Source organism: Rhinopithecus bieti, unplaced genomic scaffold (assembly GCF_001698545.2).
Source record: "Rhinopithecus bieti isolate Rb0 unplaced genomic scaffold, ASM169854v2 scaffold_5350, whole genome shotgun sequence".
Lineage (NCBI taxonomy): Eukaryota > Metazoa > Chordata > Mammalia > Primates > Cercopithecidae > Rhinopithecus > Rhinopithecus bieti.
This window is the reverse complement of record NW_016804837.1, coordinates 31,946-52,110: the sequence shown is the minus strand read 5'-3', so window position 1 is coordinate 52,110 and position 20,165 is coordinate 31,946. Positions and strand designations below refer to the sequence as shown.

Sequence of the window (20,165 nt, the reverse complement as noted above, 5' to 3'; positions counted from 1 at the left end):
AATATTTAAATCTCCCTCCTCTCTCACCCTTCCTAACTCTAGCATTCTATAGTTGATGATTCTCAAAGGTTGCATGCTTCCATGCACAGGTCAGTGAGGCTTAAGCTGCAGTTGGGAAGGTAGGGCAGCTGAGTCCATAAATCCCTCTAGGTTCATAGTTGTTAGGAAGATTTCATGCTGCAGTAGACCATGACAGTTAGCATTCTTCCTGCAAAAAATAAGACAGATTCAAGGTGGCTGTCAAGATGGTCACATAGGAACAGGTTTGGTCTGCAGCTGCCAGCAAGATCAATGCAGAAGGTGGGTGATTTCTGCATTTCCAACAGAGGTACCCGGCTCATCTCATTGGGACTGGTTAGACAGTGGGTGCAGCCCACGGAGGTTGAGCTGAAGTGGGATGGGATGTCGCCTCACCTGGGAAGGGCAAGGGATCAGGGAACTCCCTCCCTTAGCCAAGGGAAGCCTTGAGGGATGGTGCTGTGAGGAATGGCGCATTCCAGCCCAGATACTACACTTTTCCTATGGTTTTGGCAAACCACAGACCAGGAGATTCCCTCATGTGCCTACTCCACCAGGGCCCTGGGTTTCAAGCACAAAACTGGGCGGCCATTTGGGCAGACACTGAGCTAGCTGCAGGAGGTTTTTTTTCATACCCCAGTGGCACCTGGAATGCCAGCAAGACAGAACCATTCACTCCCCTGGAAAGGGGGCTGAAGCCAGGGAGCCAAGTGGTCTAGCTCAGAGGATCCCACCCCTACAGAGCCCAGCAAGCTAAGATGCACTGGTTTGAAATTCTCACTGCCAGCACAGCAATATGAAGTTGACCTGGGAGCTTGGTGGGGGGAGGGGCATCTGCCATTACTGAGGCTTGAGTAGGTGATTTTCCCCTCACAGTGTAAAGGGTGCAGCTTCAGCAGACTTAAATGTTCCTGCCTGCCAACTCTGAAGACAGCAGCAAATCTCCCAGCACAGCACTCTAGCTCTGCTAAGGGACAGATTGCCTCCTCAAGTGGGTCCCTGACCCCTGTGCCTCCTGACTGGGAGACACCTCCCAGTGGGGGTCGACAGACACCTGACACAGGAGAGCTCTGGCTGGCATCTGGTGGGCACCCCTCTGGGATGAAGCTCTCAGAGGAAGGAATAGGCAGCAATCTTTGCTGTTCTACAGCCTCTGCTGGTGATACCCCGGCAAACAGGGTCTGGAGTGGACCTCCAGCAAACTCCAGAAAACCTGCAGCAGTGGGGCCTGACTGTCAGAAGAAAAACTAACAAACAGAAAGGAATAGCATCAACATAAACAAAAAGAACATCCACATAAAACGTTATTCAAAGGTCACCAACATCAAAGACCAAAGGTTGATGAATCCATGAAGATGAGGAAAACCAGCGCAAAAGGCTTAAAATTCCAAAACCAGACCACCTCTTCTCCTCCAAAAGATCACAACTCCTTGCCAATGAGGAAACAAAATTGGAAGGAGAATGAGTTTGGCAAATTGACAGCAACAGGCTTCAGAAGGTGGATAATAACAAACTCCTGCAAGCTAAAGGAGCATGTTCTAACCCAATACAAGGAAGCTAAGAACCTTGAAAAAAAGTTAGAGGAATTGCTAACTAGAATAACCGGTTTAGAGAAGAACATAAATGACCTGATGGAGCTGAAAACACTGCATAAGAACTTCATGAAGCATACACAAGTATCAATAGCCAAATAAATCAAGTAAAAGAAAGGATATCAGAGATTGAATATCAACTTAATGAAATAAAGTGTGAAGACAAGATTAGAGAAAAAAAGAATGAAAAGGAATGAACAAAACCTCCAAGAAATATGAGACTATATGAAAAGACCAAACCTACATTTGCTTGGTTGTACCTCAAAGTAAAGGGGAGAATGGAACCAATTTGGAAAACACTCTTCAGAATACCATCCAGGAGAACTTCCCCAACCTAGCAAGACANAGGCTTCAGAAGGTGGATAATAACAAACTCCTGCAAGCTAAAGGAGCATGTTCTAACCCAATACAAGGAAGCTAAGAACCTTGAAAAAAAGTTAGAGGAATTGCTAACTAGAATAACCGGTTTAGAGAAGAACATAAATGACCTGATGGAGCTGAAAAACACTGCATAAGAACTTCATGAAGCATACACAAGTATCAATAGCCAAATAAATCAAGTAAAAGAAAGGATATCAGAGATTGAATATCAACTTAATGAAATAAAGTGTGAAGACAAGATTAGAGAAAAAAAGAATGAAAAGGAATGAACAAAACCTCCAAGAAATATGAGACTATATGAAAAGACCAAACCTACATTTGCTTGGTTGTACCTCAAAGTAAAGGGGAGAATGGAACCAATTTGGAAAACACTCTTCAGAATACCATCCAGGAGAACTTCCCCAACCTAGCAAGACAGGCCAACATTCAAATTCAGGAAATACAGAGAACACCACAAAGATACTCCTTGAAAAGAGCAACCCCAAGACACACAATCGTCAGATTCACCAAGGTTGAAATGATGGTAAAAATGTTAAGGGCAGCCAGAGATAAAAGTCAGGTTACTCACAAAGGGAAGCCCATCAGACTAACATTGGATCTCTCTACAGAAACCCTACAAGCCAGAAGAGAGTGGGGGCCAATATTCAGCACAAGAAAATAATTTCCTACCCAGAATTTCATATCCAACCAAACTAAACTTCATAAGTGAAGGAGAAATAAAATCCTTTACAGACAAGCAAATGGTGAGAGATTTTGTCACCATCAGGCCTGCCTTACAAGAGCTCCTGAAGGAAGCACAAATATGAAAAGGAAAAATTGGTACCAGCCACTGCAGAAACATACCAAATTGTATAGACCATTGACTCTATGAAGAAACTGCATCAACTAATGGGCAAAATAACCAGCTAGGATCAAATTCACACATAACACTATTAACCTTAAATGTAAATAGGCTAAATGCCCCAATTAAAAGACACAGACTGGCAAATTGGATAAAGAGTCAAGACCCATTGGTGTGCTATATTCAAGAGACCCATCTCACGTGCAAAGGCACACATAGGCTCAAAATAAAGGGATGGAGGAAAATTTGCCAAGTAGATGGAAAGCAAAAAAGCAGGGATTGCAATCCTAGTCTCTGAAAAAACAGACTTTAAACCAACAAAGATCAAAAAGACAAAGAAGGTCATTACATAATGGTAAAGGGATCAACACAACCAGAAGAGCTAACTCTCCTAAATGCATATGCACCCAATACAGGAGCACCCAGATTCATAAGCAAGTCCTCAGAGACTTAGACTCCCACACAATAACAGTGGGAGACTTTAACCCCCCACTGTCAATATTAGACAGATCAATGAGACAGAAGATTAACAAAGGTATTCAGGACTTGAACTCAGCTCTGGACCAAGCAGACCTAATAGACATCTACAGAACTCTCCATTCCAAATCAAAAGAATATACATTCTTCTCAGCACCACATTGCACTTATTCTAAAATTGACCACATAATTGGAAGTAAAACACTCCTCAGCAAATGCAAACAAACAGTCTCTCACACCACACTACAATCAAATTAGGACTCAAGATTAAGTAACTCACTGAAAACCACACAACTACATGGAAACTGAACAACCTGCTCCTGAATGACTACTGGGTAAATAACTGGTACATTCATTATTTTTCAAGGTAAATAACAAAATTAAGGCAGAAATAAATAAATTCTTTGAAACCAGTGAGAACAAAGACAAAGATACAACATATCAGAATCTCTGGGACACAGCTAAAACAGTATTTCGAGGGAAATTTGTAGCACTAAATGCCCACAGGAGAAAGTGGGAAAGATCTAAAATCAACACCCTAACATCACAATTAAAAGAACTAGAGAAGCAAGACCAAACAAATTCAAAAGCTAGCAAAAGACAAGAAATAACTAAGATCAGAGCAGAACTGAAGGACTTAGAGACATGAAAAACCCCAGGAGCTGGTTTTCTGAAAAGCTCAACAAAATTGATAGACTGCTAGCCAGAATCATCAAGAAGAAAAGAGAGAAGAATCAAATAAACACAATACAAAATGATAAAGGGGATATCACCACTGATCCCACAGAAATACAAACTACCATCAGAGAATACTATAAACATCGCCATGCCAATAACTAGAAAATTTAGAAGAGATGGATAAATTCCTGGACACATACAACCTCCCAAGACTAAACTAGCAAGAAGTCAAATCCCTGAATAGACTAATAACAAGTTCTGAAATTGAGGCAGTAATTAATAACCTACCAACAAAAAAAAAGCCCAGGACCAGACAGATTCACAGCTGAATTCTACCTGAGGTACAAAGAGGAACTGGTACCATTCCTTCTGAAACTATTCCAAACAATAGGAAAAAAAGGGACTCCTCCCTAACTCGTTTAATGAGGCCAGCATCATCCTAACACCAAAACCAGGCAGAGACACAACACAAAAAAAGAAAATTTCGGACCAATATCCCTGATGAACATTGATGAGAACATCCTCAATAAAATACTGGCAAACCAAATCCAGCAGCACGCCAAAAAGCTTATCTACCACAATCAAGTCAGCTTCATCCCTGGGATGCAAGGTTGGTTCAACATAGGCAAATTAATAAATATAATCCATCACATAAATAGAACCAATGACAAAAACCACATGATTATCTCAATAGATGCAGAAAAGCCTTCAATAAAATTCAACACCCCTTCATGTTAAAACTCTCAATAAACTAGGTATTGATGGAACGTATCTCAAAATAATAGGAGCTATTTATGACAAACCCACAGCCAATATCATACTGAATGGGCAAAAGCTGGAAGCATTACATTTGAAAACCGGCACAAGACAAGGATACCCTCTCTCACCCCTCCTATTCAACATAACATTGGAAGTTCTGGCCAGGGCAATCAGGCAGGGGAAATAAATGAAGGGTATTCAGATAGGAAAAGAGGAAGTCAAATTATCTCTGTTTGCAGATGACATGATTGTATATTTAGAAAACCCCATCGTCTCAGCCCAAAACCTCCTTAAACTGATAAGCAACTTCAGCAAATTCTCAGGATACAAAATCAATGTGCAAAAATCACAAGCATTCCTATACACCAACAATCGACAAACAGAGAGCCAAATCATGAGTGAACTCCCATCCACAATTACTAGAAAGAGAATAGAATACCTAGGAATACAACTTACAAGGGATGTAAAGGACCTCTTCAAGAACTACAAACCACTACCCAAGGAAATAAGAGAGGACACAAGCAAATGGACAAACATTCCATGCTCATAGATAGAAGACTCAATATCATGAAAATGGACATATTGCCCAAAGTAATTTATAGATTCAATGCCATCCCCATAAAGCTACCATTGACTGACTTTCTTCACAGAATTCGAAAAAACTACTTTAAATTTCATATGTAACCAAAAAAGAGCCCTCATAGCCAAGACAATCCTAAGCAAAAAGAACAAAACTAGAGGCATCATACTACCTGACTTCAAACTATACTACAAGTTTACAGTAACCAAAACAGTGTGGTACTGGTACTAAAACAGATATATAGACCAATGGAACAGAACAGAGGCCTCAGAAATAACACCACACATCTACAACCATCTACCTTTGACAAACCAGATGAAAACAAGAAATGGAGAAAGGATTCCCTATTTAATAAATGATGTTGGGAAGACTGGCTAGCCATATGCAGAAAACTGAAACTGGACCCCTTCCTTACACCTTATACAAAAATTAACTCAAAATAGGTTAAAGACTTAAACATAGGACCTAAAAACCATAAAAACCCTGGAAGAATACCTAGGCAATACCATTCAGGACATAGGCATGGGCAAAGCTTCATGACTAAAACAGCAAAAGCAATGGCAACAAAAGCCAAAACTGACAAATGGGATCTAATTAAAGAGCTTCTGCACAACAAAAGAAACTATCATCAGAGTGAACAGGCAACCTACGGAATGGGAGAAAATTGTTGCAATGTATTCATCTGACAAAGGACTAATATCCAAAATCTACAAGGAACTTAAACAAATTTACAAGAAAAAAAAAATCAAAGAGTGTGCCAAGGATATAAACAGACACTGCTCAAAAGAAGACATTTAGGCAGCCAACAAACATGTGAAAAAAAAGTTCATCATCACTGGTCATTAGAGAAATGCAAATCAAAACCACGGTGAGATCCCATCTCCCACCAATTAGAATGGCAATCATTAAAAAGTCAGGAAACAACAGATGCTGGAAAGGATGTGGAGAAATAGGGAACACTTTTACACTGTTGGTGGGAGTGTAAATTAGTTCAACCATTGTGGAGAACAGTGTGACGTTTCCTCAAGGATCTAGAACCAGAAATACCATTTGACCCAGCAGTCCCATTACTAGGTATATACCCAAAGGATTATAAATTATTCTTCTATAAAGATACATGCACACGTATGTTTATTGCAGCACTACTCACAATAGCAGACTTGGAACCAACCCAAATGCCCATGAATGATAGACTGGATAAAGAAAATACAGCACATATATGCCATGGAATACTATGCAGCCATAAAAAAGGATGAGTCCTTTGCAGGGACATGGATGAAGCTGGAAACCATAATTCCCAGCAAGCTAACACAGGAACAGAAAACCAAACACCGCATGTTCTCACTCACAAGTGGGAGTTGAGCCATGAGAGCACATGGACACAGGGAGGGAAACATCACACTAGGGGCCTGTCGGGTGGTGGGGATCTACGGGAGGGATAGCATTAGGAGAAATACCTAATGTAGATGACAGATAATCTTAAGTGTCTTCAACTTTGCAGGCACAAAATCCAGCTAATGTATAGAGTTTCACTTTCTAATACTTGCAAGTTAACCTGCTTTTCAAGGTATAGGATGTTCAGTGGCTAAAATTCTTTGCAGTTCTAGATATGACAGATTTCAGGATTGAAAGCTCATTATTTTGTTTCAAATATGGTATCTGATCTCATACTTAAAGAGCAATGAGAAATGCTTCAGAAAAGGGAGAGTACTTTTTAATGTATTCTGAATGTATTAGGACGAAGTTATCGTATCTTGTAGGGTTGAAAATTCAACCCCAGTGAGACCATAGAACTATTAATTGATAAGAATACTCAGAAAAGCAGTATTATATGGGGGTAGGAGGGGAGGCAGGCAATATACTGCTACCAGTAAATATATTTGTGACCTCTACTAAAGAGGAAAGGAAACCCCGTTTGGAGTTTTTTTGTTCTGTTTGGTTTTTGTTTTTTAGTTTTCTCATGTTTTATCCTAATGGGTTTTGAAAATATGATCATTTAAAATACTGTTGGAATGGACCCATCAGTGATGTGATCTTTCACCTGTGAAAAGACAAGGGCTACTTTTGTGACTGTATCTCCCCTATCCAGACAGGTAGGAGACCCAGCCTCTGTGGCTTTATGCCGGACGCTCATTTCCTGCCCACAGAGTTTCTCTGCCCTTCAGGATAACTCAGAGTTTGCCAGCCATTGTTGGGTCTATCCAAGGGTGTGTAGTTCACAACTGCTTCCTTCCTTTTTCCCTAGAAGGGTAAAGGTTACCCTATAAGCTAAGGGGAAAATGCCCAGCCCAGAGAGAAAAGCTAAGTAGAGCCAGCCTTTTGGATCCTGACTGAGGGGCTAGCAGAGGGCTTATAGTATCTCTTCCTATTGCCAGTGCCCCAGTTGCACAGCTCTCTGCATCTTTTCTCAAATCATCATCCAATCCCTTTGCCTTTTATAGAAAGTGGTGATGATATGTGTAGAGTGACAGACTTCAGTTTGTACATAGAAAGATGGCATGTAGGCAGTGGAATCAGGCCAACATCAGCCTTGGGCAGCTGTTTTCAGTGGGGAAGCCTCCTCATTAGAAGAGCCTGCAGCAGCTGTGTGACTGCCTCAGGCTGAAGAGAGACCTGGGAGGGTTGGATGTCTTGTTCTCTCCTACTGGATTTCTACCATAATAATAATAAACAGATTTATTTTTCTAGTAGCTCTCATTTGGCTAGACATGGATGAGGTAAATTTTCAGGAAAGGCACAACTGTGTAATGCATTTTTATGGGTAAAATGGCTATCATAAAAGCTTTACGCTAAAACTTTAAAGGGATTTGATAACAAGGGTAAGTTAAGACTTTTGTTTGCAATTATTTACTTAGGAAGGATGGAAATGTTTGCAAGTCTGAATTTGGCTAAAAGCCCTTCTTAATTGTAAAAGAATCACTTTTAGATGTTCACAAATGGAGCTTTAGCAAATACCTTTACTGGTTCTTGAGTTGCCTCTATCTTAGTTTTCCCACCATTGTACTTTACAGCACAATTTACAATATGTCCCCACCCCCAAAAGAGCATTTCCTTTCTCAATTGTCACAAAGCTGCTGAGAAGAAGCTTATTTTTAACTTGGAAATGTGTTTTGTTTTAATAGTTTTAGGCTGAGAGCAATTATCTTACACACTTCATAGGTGCCTAATGCTGTCTTAAATCATGACTGACCAAGTTTTAGCAATAAATCCATTGATAGCACACCAAAAATGAGTCTGCAATAATAAAATGAGCCTGTTATTTACTTAACATCAACCATTGGGGAAAATTTAATCCTAAAATGAGATGTAAAACAATGCCAATGAAGATAATTAGGAAAATTCTTATAATACTGATTATGGGCCCTCTCTGGTTCTGTTTTTATCTATTTCTAAAAGAAACAACATATGTATTAAATATTATATAATTTTTAAAAGGCTGAGTGTGTCAACTAACCAGCCTGGTATACATCAAATAGTGACCATACTTAAAGAACAAAGAAAAATCTTCAGTCATTAATAAATGTGAACTAATAGGTATAAAGAAGTAGATTCACGTATTCTTTTGTTGGTGCCTGGCGCGTAGGAGGTGCTTTATTAATAAATAATGAATGAAACCTGGGCAGCATCACAAGACCCCATCTCTACAGAAAATTGAAAAATTAGCTGGGTGAGGTGGCGCACACCTGTATTCCTGTCTACCAGAGAGGCTGAGGCAGGAGGATTGCTTGAGACCAGGAGTTTGAGGCTGCAGTGAGCTAGGACTATGCCACTGCACTCCACACTGGGCAAGCGTGAGACCCCCATCTCTAAAAATAAATAAGTAAAGAATGAATGAATGAATGAATGAATGGCAGATATGTACTAAAAAACCATCCATGTGTTTCATACTATGCTAGCTGCTGAATGCAACTGAGCAAACATTGGATACCAAATGAAGTATTTTTACTGTGCAACTTTTGTCTCTGGCTGGGGAATACCATAGCAACAAGAATGTAGTGCACACAACCAGCGCACAGAGCAAGGCATATAATGGCTGGACTTTGGCTTATAGGGCACCTGAAGGAGTTTGATCAGAGCTCAGTCTGAAGGCTGATGAAGAGTTACAATCAGAGTTATGAGCAAGTAAAAGTCTGGGCCCAATGTGTTTCTACTCCTGTGCAAAAGAGCACTAGAAGATTAATTCACTTCAGAATGGCCCAAAAAAGGCCAGGTCCAATGGCTCATGCTTGTAACCCTAGCACTTTGGGAGGCCAAGGCAGGAGGATCACTTGAGCCCAGCAGTTTGAGACCAGCCTGGGCAACATAGTGAGACCCTGTCTCTAGAAAAAAAAAATTAGCCAAGCATAGTGGCCCACACCTGTGATCCCAGCTACTCAGGAGGCTAATGTGGGAGGATTGCTTGAGTTCGGGAGGTTGAGGCTGCAGTGAGCCATGATCACACCACTGCACTCCAGCTTCAACAACAGAGCCAGACTCTATCTCAAAAAAAAGAAAAAAAGAAAGAAAGAACGGAAAGAAAAGGAAGGAAAGAAGGAAGGAAGGAAGCGAAGGAAGGAAGGAAGGCAAGCGGAAAGGAAGGACACGCGAAGGAAGCGAAGGAAGGAAAGGAAGGAGAGGAAGGAAGGAGAGAGGAGAGAAGAAGCGAAAGCCCAAGCAAGAGAGAAGGAAGGAAGGAAGGAAGGCAAGGAAGGAAGGAAGGAGGAAGGACAGGAGGAAGGCGAGGAGAAAAGAGAAGAAAAGAAAAGAAAAGAGAAAAGAAGACAAAACAGAGGGACTCGAAAAGGCTCTTTATACCTACCAAGCTGCATCTGCTCTTTGCCCCATCTTTGGATCTCCTGAAAACAACTTGTTTCATTAGCATGTCATGTAGTTTTAATGTTTGTTCCAGATGCTCTGAAATTTGTGACCCTTTTTCCTTTAGTGAAAATTAAATTTTTACTAAATTGTGGGAAAATGAAAGAATTTCAGACTATTTAAGGATATACATTTTGTTTGTTTGTTTTCCACATATATGAAAAATTGTAATATATTGGAATTTTTTTTAAGTTCTATGTTGTCCTTGTAGGTTTTCCCAACTAGTGCACCCCTTGAAGGAGGGACAAGGCTGACCATATGTGGCTGGGACTTTGGATTTCGGAGGAATAATAAATTTGATTTAAAGAAAACTAGAGTTCTCCTTGGAAATGAGAGCTGCACCTTGACTTTAAGTGAGAGCACGATGAATACGTAAGGATCTCAAAACGCTTTGCTGGGGTGTGCTTGGAAAATAGGTTTTGTTTTTGAATGAATGTTTGTTTTAAAATTGCTCAAAAAGCTCATCTATTGAACTAAAAAGGGTCTTGGCCTGTCACATGCCTTGTGGGTCTGTTCTGTTTTGTTCTTGCAATCCCATTTACTCATTGGATTTGAAGAGAGAGAAAGGTGACAAGGCCTAGGTGAAGACAAGAGGCCAGAATTAGGAGTTTCTCAACCATTTATGTGACAAGTCTTCAAGTGTTGTCTGAGTAGATTTGCGAGAGTAGCACTAGTTAGGATCACTCCATCCTTGGAGTCTTCAAATGTTGAGTCTCCAAAGGCTTTTTCTACAGAAATCAGTAAACAGCTCAGCATGGATCCTCTCTTTTAAATTCACTTTCTAAACCTCAGAAATGTAGTGAGGCAGCTGAATCACACGTTTGAGACTTTTTTAGAGGAGTTAAAATTTATATTCAGCTTATATTTACTGGCACTGCAATATATGGGCTGTATCTCACTGAACCATCCCCATGGGCCTGGGAGGGAGCAGTATGATTCCTATAATACAAAGGAGGTACCTGAAGTTCAGAGAGGTGAAGTGTGGCTTCGCAGAGGTAATCCAGAGAGTAAGAGCTGAATAAGCCTTCAGACTCAGCTCTGATCAGCTTCTGATGCAAGACCCGTGCTTGTTCTACTGTATTCTACATGTACCCTTCTACAAGCTTTGAATTCCATAATCATCAGAGAATCCAGAAATTATTCATTATCACATAATAACAACACGCAAACATTTAAAGTTTTATGGTTGAACCCATTCTATCAGATGGTTATTTTATATCTAATTGAATTCATTTCAGGGTTACACAAAGGTCCAAATATATCCATTTTACTGAGACCAAAACACCAATGAAGGTAATATTTGTTAGCTGAATGGCAAAACAAATTTTTTCTAGAAATCTCCCTTGTAAAATCTCCAAAACTCTTAATCGTTGCATTATAAATCAGGACCTGTAAAAGTAAAACAGAATTCATTCTCTTCTTTAAAAAGTTATTTAATAAATCAAATTGTATTTAAATTTTTTCAGAACAATATGATTATTCATTCAGAAATAATTCTATGGAATGCCATCACAATTTCATTATCATTTAAGTAATTTAAATTAGCATGTACAAGCATAACCACAGAAATGTACCTGTTGACATAGTTTAATGAAGAGATTGGCCTATTCGTAGTTAGCCCATTGTTTCCTATGCTACTGAGATACTATCTATCTGAAGTAGACCAAACATTATCCCCAAATATTAATATTATCCAAACTTAGATTATTATGCACTATTCAGTTGGTGAGGTCTGCATGGATAAGGTCTAATATTTCCTGTTTTTCTGTATAAGTACTATAGTACAGTTAATGTAAAGTTTAGTATAGGCAGGGTGCAGTGGCTCATGCCTGTGATCCCAGCACTTTGGCAGGCCAAGGCAGGAGGATCACCTGAGCCCAGGAATTCAAGACCAGCCTGGGCAACATAGTGAGACTCCATCTCTACCAAAGAAAAGAACTTTTTTTTAGTTAACCAGATGCCATGGCATGCACCTCTAGTTCCAACTCCTGAGTCCAGAGGATCCCTTGAGCCCAGGAGTTCAAGGCTGCAGTGAGCTATGACCATGCCACTGCCCTCCAGCCTGTGTGACAGAGCAAGATCCTGTCTCTTTTTAAATAAAAATAAAGTTTATCATAATATAGAAATGGAGTTGTATAATTTTTGGCCTTAATGCTTATCTTGAAACTCTGCTTGCTATTCAAAGCAGTCAGCTCACTATTTAGAGTTAATGTCACTTCCTATAAAACAACCTAACCAGAAAATGCCTTGGATTTGTCATGTATTAAACTTTGGGTTTTTTTCCAGATTGAAATGCACAGTTGGTCCTGCCATGAATAAACATTTCAATATGTCCATAATTATTTCAAATGGCCACGGGACAACACAATACAGTACATTCTCCTATGTGGTAAGGAAGATTCTGTCCTATCATGTTTGATTTTTACTTAATCTATTTAGAATTATAAGCTGAACAAGTTACTTTGTTTTGTTTTTATCTCCCCTCCAGGATCCTATAATAACAAGTATTTCGCCAAAATATGGCCCTATGGCTGGTGGCACTTTACTTACTTTAACTGGAAATTACCTAAACAGTGGGAATTCTAGACACATTTCAATTGGTGGAAAACATGTACTTTAAAAGGTGTTGTAAATTTATTTTTTGTTGCATCTATTAATTTCAATTAATATCTGTACCTTAAAAATTAAGCAGATTGGTTTTGTGTGTGTGTGGAGAAAAAAAAAATCAAGATGTTTATTTGTTTACTCCCCTACTGACAAAACTTCCTCCTTCCAAAATTCATCTATTCCTTTTGCTGATTTTCTTCCTTTCTCTTGTTTTCTTAGCAATCCTACTTTTCAGTTTTGTCTTCCCATCCACCCTCTTTATTGTTATAGCTTAGGATCTTAGCTTTACTATGAGCTGTGAGAGTCTGGTCATTGACAATAATTTAAAATAAACATTTTCATCAAGATTTGTCATTAGACTAAGTCACTCTGGGGAGGGAAGAAATGGGGAAGACTGGGTTTGGAAGGCAGTTATGTTTCTGCTTCTTAGAGTTGGAAGAGCTCAGTTTAATCAAGTACCAAAAGTACTTTAAAGGTTTTTTTTTTTAAATCCCAAATGTTTTCCAGTGAAGGATAGCTTCTCTACACCAAACTTTTAAGTTTGGGATCCAGTCGGATTAAACAGCCTACGCTAGAAAAGGCTTCCACTCAGGAAATTCCCACTTAGAAGCCATTGAGTTATATCCTTTTGATTCATGGATATAATTCTAAAATATGTGTATCTCTAATAGCTAAGATTCATTTTCTTAACTTTTTTTGTTCAGTGTGTCAAACAGTATTCTTGAATGTTATACCCCAGCCCAAACCATTTCAACTGAGTTTGCTGTTAAATTGAAAATTGACTTAGCCAACCGAGAGACAAGCATCTTCAGTTACCGGGAAGACCCCATTGTCTATGAAATTCATCCAACCAAATCTTTTATTAGGTAAGTAGAAGCTTCCGATGGGTATAAGAAAATAATGAATACCAGGATGATTTTGCTGTAGGATAGTCAAGAGGAACTGCAGTTTTACCTCTGGCTTTGACGCTGTTGTGTTTCTTTTGAAGGCTGCCTTTCCAATTCAGGAGAGAAAACTACTTTCGGGTTCTGAGTACAATTTGACTCATCAATGCTAGTTCATGTCAAGAAGTATTTTATCCTGCTCTGTTACATTTAAACAGATTATAGCACAATAGTTTACTGTGGCATTATAGTATACATGCACTTACATTATGTACATATCAATTCTATACTAACCTTAGTGCCAAGAAATGGAATCACCTTTTTTCTTCCATCCTCTAGAGTATTTTTTTGTCCTTTTCTTTATGCCAGACTCTCTTTGAATTGGTATCTCACTGGACCCAGTTCAATCTGCCTTGTTTCCGTTAACTCTATCAGTCTAGCAACAATAATTAAGTTTGGTTTTCTTTGTATTTTTTTCAGAGAAGTGAAATATTTATTTTGTGTAATTCGGTGAATAAAATACAAATGCATTTCTTAAGTTTATGAAATATGAATTTTAAAAAATATTTTCAAGTTAAATAAGTTGTTTCCAAGGAATAGTTACCCTTGAACTTCCATTTGATGTTGACTGTGCCTCTGACTTGTAATCAATGCAGGTGATTAAATTGAATCCCTCTCTTACAGTACTTGGTGGAAAGAACCTCTCAATATTGTCAATTTTCTATTTTACTTTGCCAGTGGTGGGAGCACAATAACAGGTGTTGGGAAAAACCTGCATTCAGTTAGTGTCCCGAGGATGGTCATAAATGTGCATGAAGCAGGAAGGAACTTTACAGTGGTAAGTCCTTTGAGCAATGGTTCTACTCAGAGCTCTGCATCTCTGCCTCTAACCACGTGGCTTTCATGGTACCTGGGACATTTCAGTTTCGCCTTTAAGGTTTGCTAGTTAATTTCCTTGCAATGTAGCCAAATAGTAGTTTTTATTTAACAACTGAAATTATCTAGAGTCTTGGGCTAACCATGTGGAAAAAATACATACACATACACACATGCATATATAATGTTTAGACAAGAATGAAGATTACCAATTTGAGACAGCGTTTTTTTTTTATGTTTGTTGGTTGGTTGGTTTTGAGGGTTTTTTTTGAGACAGTATCTCACGCTGTCAACCAGGCTGGAGTGCAATGGCATGATCTCGGCTCACTGTAACTTCCCTCTCCCAGGTTCAAGTGATTCTCCACCTCAGCCTCCCAAGTAGCTAGGACTACAGGCACGAGCCATCATTCCTGGCTAATTTTTGTATTTTTTGGTAGAGACGAGGTTTCACCATGTTGGCCAGGCTGGTCTCGAACTCCTGACCTCAAATGATCTGCCCACCTTGGCCTCCCAAAGTGCTGGGATTACAGGCGTGAGCTACTGTGCCTGGCCTGAGGCAGTGTTTTTACAGATAGTCAGTACAAATGGAAATCACGGCATTTCCCTAGTCCCTTTTTAATGCATCATAGAACATGGACCCTTTTGCTCTAATAAAATCCTTGGAAAAAGTCGCTGATGTTGCAGCAGTATTCTTGCCTTCCTAAGCAGCAGACATATGCTTTCTTACAGCCTCCTGTTCTTCTTACCATCCTTCTTGTCCGTTTGTTAGCACATTATCAAGTAACAAGAAAAGAGCATTCAAATATTTATGTTATGTCCTAAAGTGTGAATGTTATTTGCTGTTTCTCCACCTATCCTTATTTTATATAGGTCACATTAAAGTGGTAGTTTTAGTTTAGACCTTAGAAAGGTTGGCGTTATTTCCAAAGATTCCATACATTTTGTTGATGTTTTTCTTTAGTATAAAATACCATAATCTAGTTGGACTTGTGCGCTCAACTCAGAATGAAAGTTCTGAGTGCTCTTGCTCAAGCAAGGTCTTGATTGGTCAGGTGATAGATTGAATTACAGCACTTCCTTTTAGATTCCCCATCCAATATTTCTTGAAGACTAAAGCCACAATGTTCTTTAATTACAAAAACCAATTTGGGGCTAAAAATGTCAAGCCAAATCACCAAATAATAAGGTCATTTCAAATAAGATTTTTCTTGGCCTTCTCAATCAGCCACATTGCATCACCTCTAAAGAGTATTATTAGATTTTTATCATATTCCTGAGAAATTGTGCTCTAGGGAGTCACCACATGAAGCAAAGGATTTTGAAACCAATCCCAACACATGGCCACAAACAAAGTTAGAGCACCGCTGCTATTAATTTAAAGGACATCAGTTCTCCACAACAAAGCATAACAATTTTTCATTAACCAAGTAAGAATAACAGTAACCCTCTTTGGTGTTGGTATGAGACCTTTTAAAGTAGAAATCTGAGAAATTATTAGTTTATCGAATTAATGCTGAGCGTACATTATTAAGATAATGACTGAATTTCCTTTCTTCTCCCTCACTAGCATTAAGGTGACACGCAGAATGCCTTTTAGCTTCAGTCATTCACTTGTAATCAAATATTTATTAAAAACTTTTTAGGTGTCACACATAAGAGTTGCATATCCCAAGGATGATTCAAACAATGGTAGACAATAAACATCTTATTTGTTTATTTTTCTGGAAATATAAACTTCTGTTGTTTTAGCCACAAACATGTTAGTACAGTAGAAGTATGCATTAGAATCGGACAAGAGTGAAAAATGCAGTGGATCTATTTTACTATTTGCTATTTATTTTACTGTCGTTTGTGAAAACTACTTTATAAAGAGATATGTATTCCTTCCATGTTCCCTGCCACTTATAGAATTTAAAGCTGACCATGATGAATTGAACCCATTTATTATTTAACAAGGAAAAACTCTTGGTCAGGTCTGATTTAGATATATAGGTCCAGCCACAATAACTTTAAGTCCAATAAACTGTAATCCTTTCAAAACAAAAGCAATCATCTTCATAACAAAATGTGTATTAATTTGTTAACGTGTACATTATGCCCCAGAAGCCTGCAGTTTAGTGTGTAGTTCTCAGATTTCTTGTTATGTAAACAATTATTGTGATGACAGTAAAATTGTTCATGTCCATTAGGAATAAATAGCTTTTAGCATTATAATATTAATTTTATATAAAACTCAATAATATAATTTTATCCATATTATGTCTCTATAAGTTTTATCTGCTGCTGATAAACATTTTTAATGTAAGATCTTTTTTTAATTATTTTTTAAAGAGAATAGCAAATAACAAATTCTGTTTGTCCTTTTATGTATATCCTGAGTCCTTTTGTATTGTGGGCAAAAGTAATTGTTTTATCCCCAACTATACTTGTCAAAGGAAAGGAAATCTAAGGGATGTTGTTGCTTGTTTGTCTTTTCCTTGGGGGAAAAACGCAACTGTTAACCTTAGATGTACCACTATGTGTTGCTGGTTTAGTCTAAGTACAATCAAGAGGAAGCTACATTTTCCAAAATTCCATAAATCAGAATTCCAAAGAGGAAGATTTGAAATGAGACATGAAAGGGCATGAAATAATAATAGCAGAGGCTTTGTAAAATAGAGAGCATAGGAAAAGGTTTCAATATAAAATATGTCATGGACAAAAAGATAGCATGGGAGCGAAGACGTTGAATTTTGGAGTTAATGGCCTAGGATTTATATTCGCTATTCTGCCACTCCAAGCTGTATGACCTGGTCTAATGACATAAGTTTGCAAAGCTCAGTTTCTTAATTTGTAAACTGTGCATAATCATAATACCCACTGATAGGATTATCATGAGAATTAAATGAGACCAACCTTGTAAAGCATTTTGCACAGAACCTATCATTCAATAATTAATAGCTTAAAACACACTAATAAGATTACCTAACTACATAGTTAATTATCATGTTCACCATATGGTGCTTGGCACTTTACAAAGCACTTTACCATGTGGTATCCTACGTGGTAAATAGCATTTTCATCTTAATTCCTAAATGAGGAAACTGAGTTATTTAGTGTGGGCCCTGCCTCTGTTCCTATAGCTTGGGTTAAAGCTAGGAGAGGAGCCAAAGCGTTCTAACCCCACAAAGCCCAGCTCCCAGTCTGCCTGCCTGCCTCACACAACAAGGGGCAGTTCCTCCAGGTGACTGTCCTGTCTTCTTAAGGAAAATAAAATGATGGGATGAGGGCCAGCTTCAGATACATCAGCATGGTTTATGCTGGGCAGGTGGAGGTCTGTGTTTCTTTGAAGGTTGGGTTGTTTGGATAATTTTGCATGTATCGTGTTTCCAGAAATGTATAGTCTAACATTAAGAAGTTAAATACAGATTTTTTTCGAAAACTCTATATTTTCAATTGATTGGAGTGGTGAATTATAAAGTTGCTCTGAATGTTGCCAAGCCGTATTCTGTTTACAGTGGATAATTGTGTCTTTCTCTAGGCATGTCAGCATCGCTCTAATTCAGAGATAATCTGCTGTACCACTCCTTCCCTGCAACAGCTGAATCTGCAACTCCCCCTGAAAACCAAAGCCTTTTTCATGTTAGATGGGATCCTTTCCAAATACTTTGATCTCATTTATGTACATAATCCTGTGTTTAAGCCTTTTGAAAAGCCAGTGATGATCTCAATGGGCAATGAAAATGTACTGGAAATTAAGGTAAGAAATGCTTTAAACACTGTCTTAAATCATCAGCTCAAACTTAATTGACTTCATAGCTATGGGAATACAATTGTTGTACTTGGCCGTTGTATCTTATACAACACCAGCAAATATATAAGCTCTGAAAACAAATCTTTTGGCATAAAACTAAAAGATAAGAATAACCGTGGACTGCATTTTAATGAACCATTTAAAAACCCTTTCTTGTGTATGTATTAAAATGTAGCAAATGTGGGACACAAATCCATTAAAGAGGATCCCTGTGGTGCATTATCTTGCTGATGTTATACGTTTCCCTGGACATTTTACCTGAATGTGCTCATTATAAGATAAAACATAAGAGCTGTGAAAGTAAATGCATCAATTGTATCTCTATACTTCCTTGTAATACTTGGAATTTTGTATCTGGGTGTGGTCATCTTTAAGCTAATTTGTAAATGGAACTAGATATCTGCCACCTTAGGAACATATTAGCTTCTAAATATAATTTAATAGAGAATAACAGGTCATCTTTTCTAAAGCAAGCCTGTTGCAAACAAACAACACTAAGACCCAGAAAGGTTAAGTGATTGACAAGTGACAGAAGAGCGGCAGGATAATACAGACTAGAGTGCAGCTTTTTCATGTCCCTTCAGTTATTTCTACTTCAAATAACAACACAGGCAAAATGCTCAAGACTTGAATTATTCATAGCTGCAGTCACTAGAAACAGCAAAATATTTATCTTTCAACATGTTGTTAAAACATTTAGAATTTTTTTTTTCCTGAAAGATGATCTGAATGCAAATACGAACAAACATAAAGCAATAGGATAGTCTTTATTTGGGAGCAATATAGGCTTTCATGGGTCGTCTCCATCTAAGTAATAATATATTTCCATCAAAATTGTTCTGACTTTTTCAACAAAAATTTAACTACAGCCCAGCTTATGCATATGTTCACGCTCCTACAAGTTTGCTAACCTCATTATTGTGTTTTGTACGATAATTAAGCAAGCCCAGCATGAAATTGAATGGAAGCCTGCTCCAATGAACAGTGTGTTTACAACAGCAAAGTCCTTTCATCTGCTTCTTTAATTAGTTTTAGAAAGGGAGAAATAAGCTTTTATCACTTCTTTTTTTTTCAATAAAACTAATCTAGTGTGACCTTTTGCTTTCAACAATTACTGTTTTGCCATTTGAAAGATTCCATTTGGTTTTCCTTGATGATAACAAAGGTTTATGTGCAAATAGTTTTACACCCAGAGAAACTCTATTTTTCTGTTTCTGTATCTATGATGAAGGGATTAGAGATAAACGGTTCTTTATCTACCCTTCCAAGCACAGTCTTTATGGAAGAGAAAACTTCCTTTTCCATAAATTAAATACCCATTATTCAACATCCTACAAAATTGTTGGACCAAGAAAAACATAATTTGGCATCATCCTCGGCCTGTCAATGGTATTCCCAACATGGCGAAAAGGTCTTCTAGAGACAGGCACAAAACACTTTATTTTCTTGCCTATATATAGAATAACTCTTTCTCTGACAAGTGTATAGCACCTACCACGTGACAGAATAGTAATCGAGTGGGAGCAGCGGCAGTTCAGGGAGATTATTTTAGTATCATGATTCAACATTTTTTCATACTTCACTTTACTTATGTATGAGAGGAAAGCAAAGGCATAAGAAAATATTTGTTGTGTCAGCAATCTAACTATCAACACGTTAAGTTGATCACATTAAAACTTCTACCTCTCGGCCAGGCACGGTGGCTCATGCCTGTAATCCCAGCATTTTGGGAGGCCGAAGCGGGTGGATCACTTGAGGCCAGGAGTTCCAGACCAGCCTGGCCAACATGGCGAAACCCCATCTCCACTAAAATACAAAATTGGCT

At 38.4% G+C, this 20,165-nt stretch overlaps 1 protein-coding gene across 1 annotated transcript in view; it reads left to right on the top strand.

Annotated features, from left to right (window-relative positions):
- MET (MET proto-oncogene, receptor tyrosine kinase) overlaps positions 1–20,165 on the top strand; it is a 93,149-nt gene that overhangs the window by 67,898 nt on the left and 5,086 nt on the right. Inside the window, 6 exon segments of the mRNA XM_017870654.1 lie at positions 10,392–10,552; positions 12,467–12,569; positions 12,669–12,805; positions 13,492–13,653; positions 14,410–14,509; positions 18,068–18,286. Of these exon segments, the coding sequence (XP_017726143.1) occupies positions 10,392–10,552; positions 12,467–12,569; positions 12,669–12,805; positions 13,492–13,653; positions 14,410–14,509; positions 18,068–18,286 (882 nt within the window).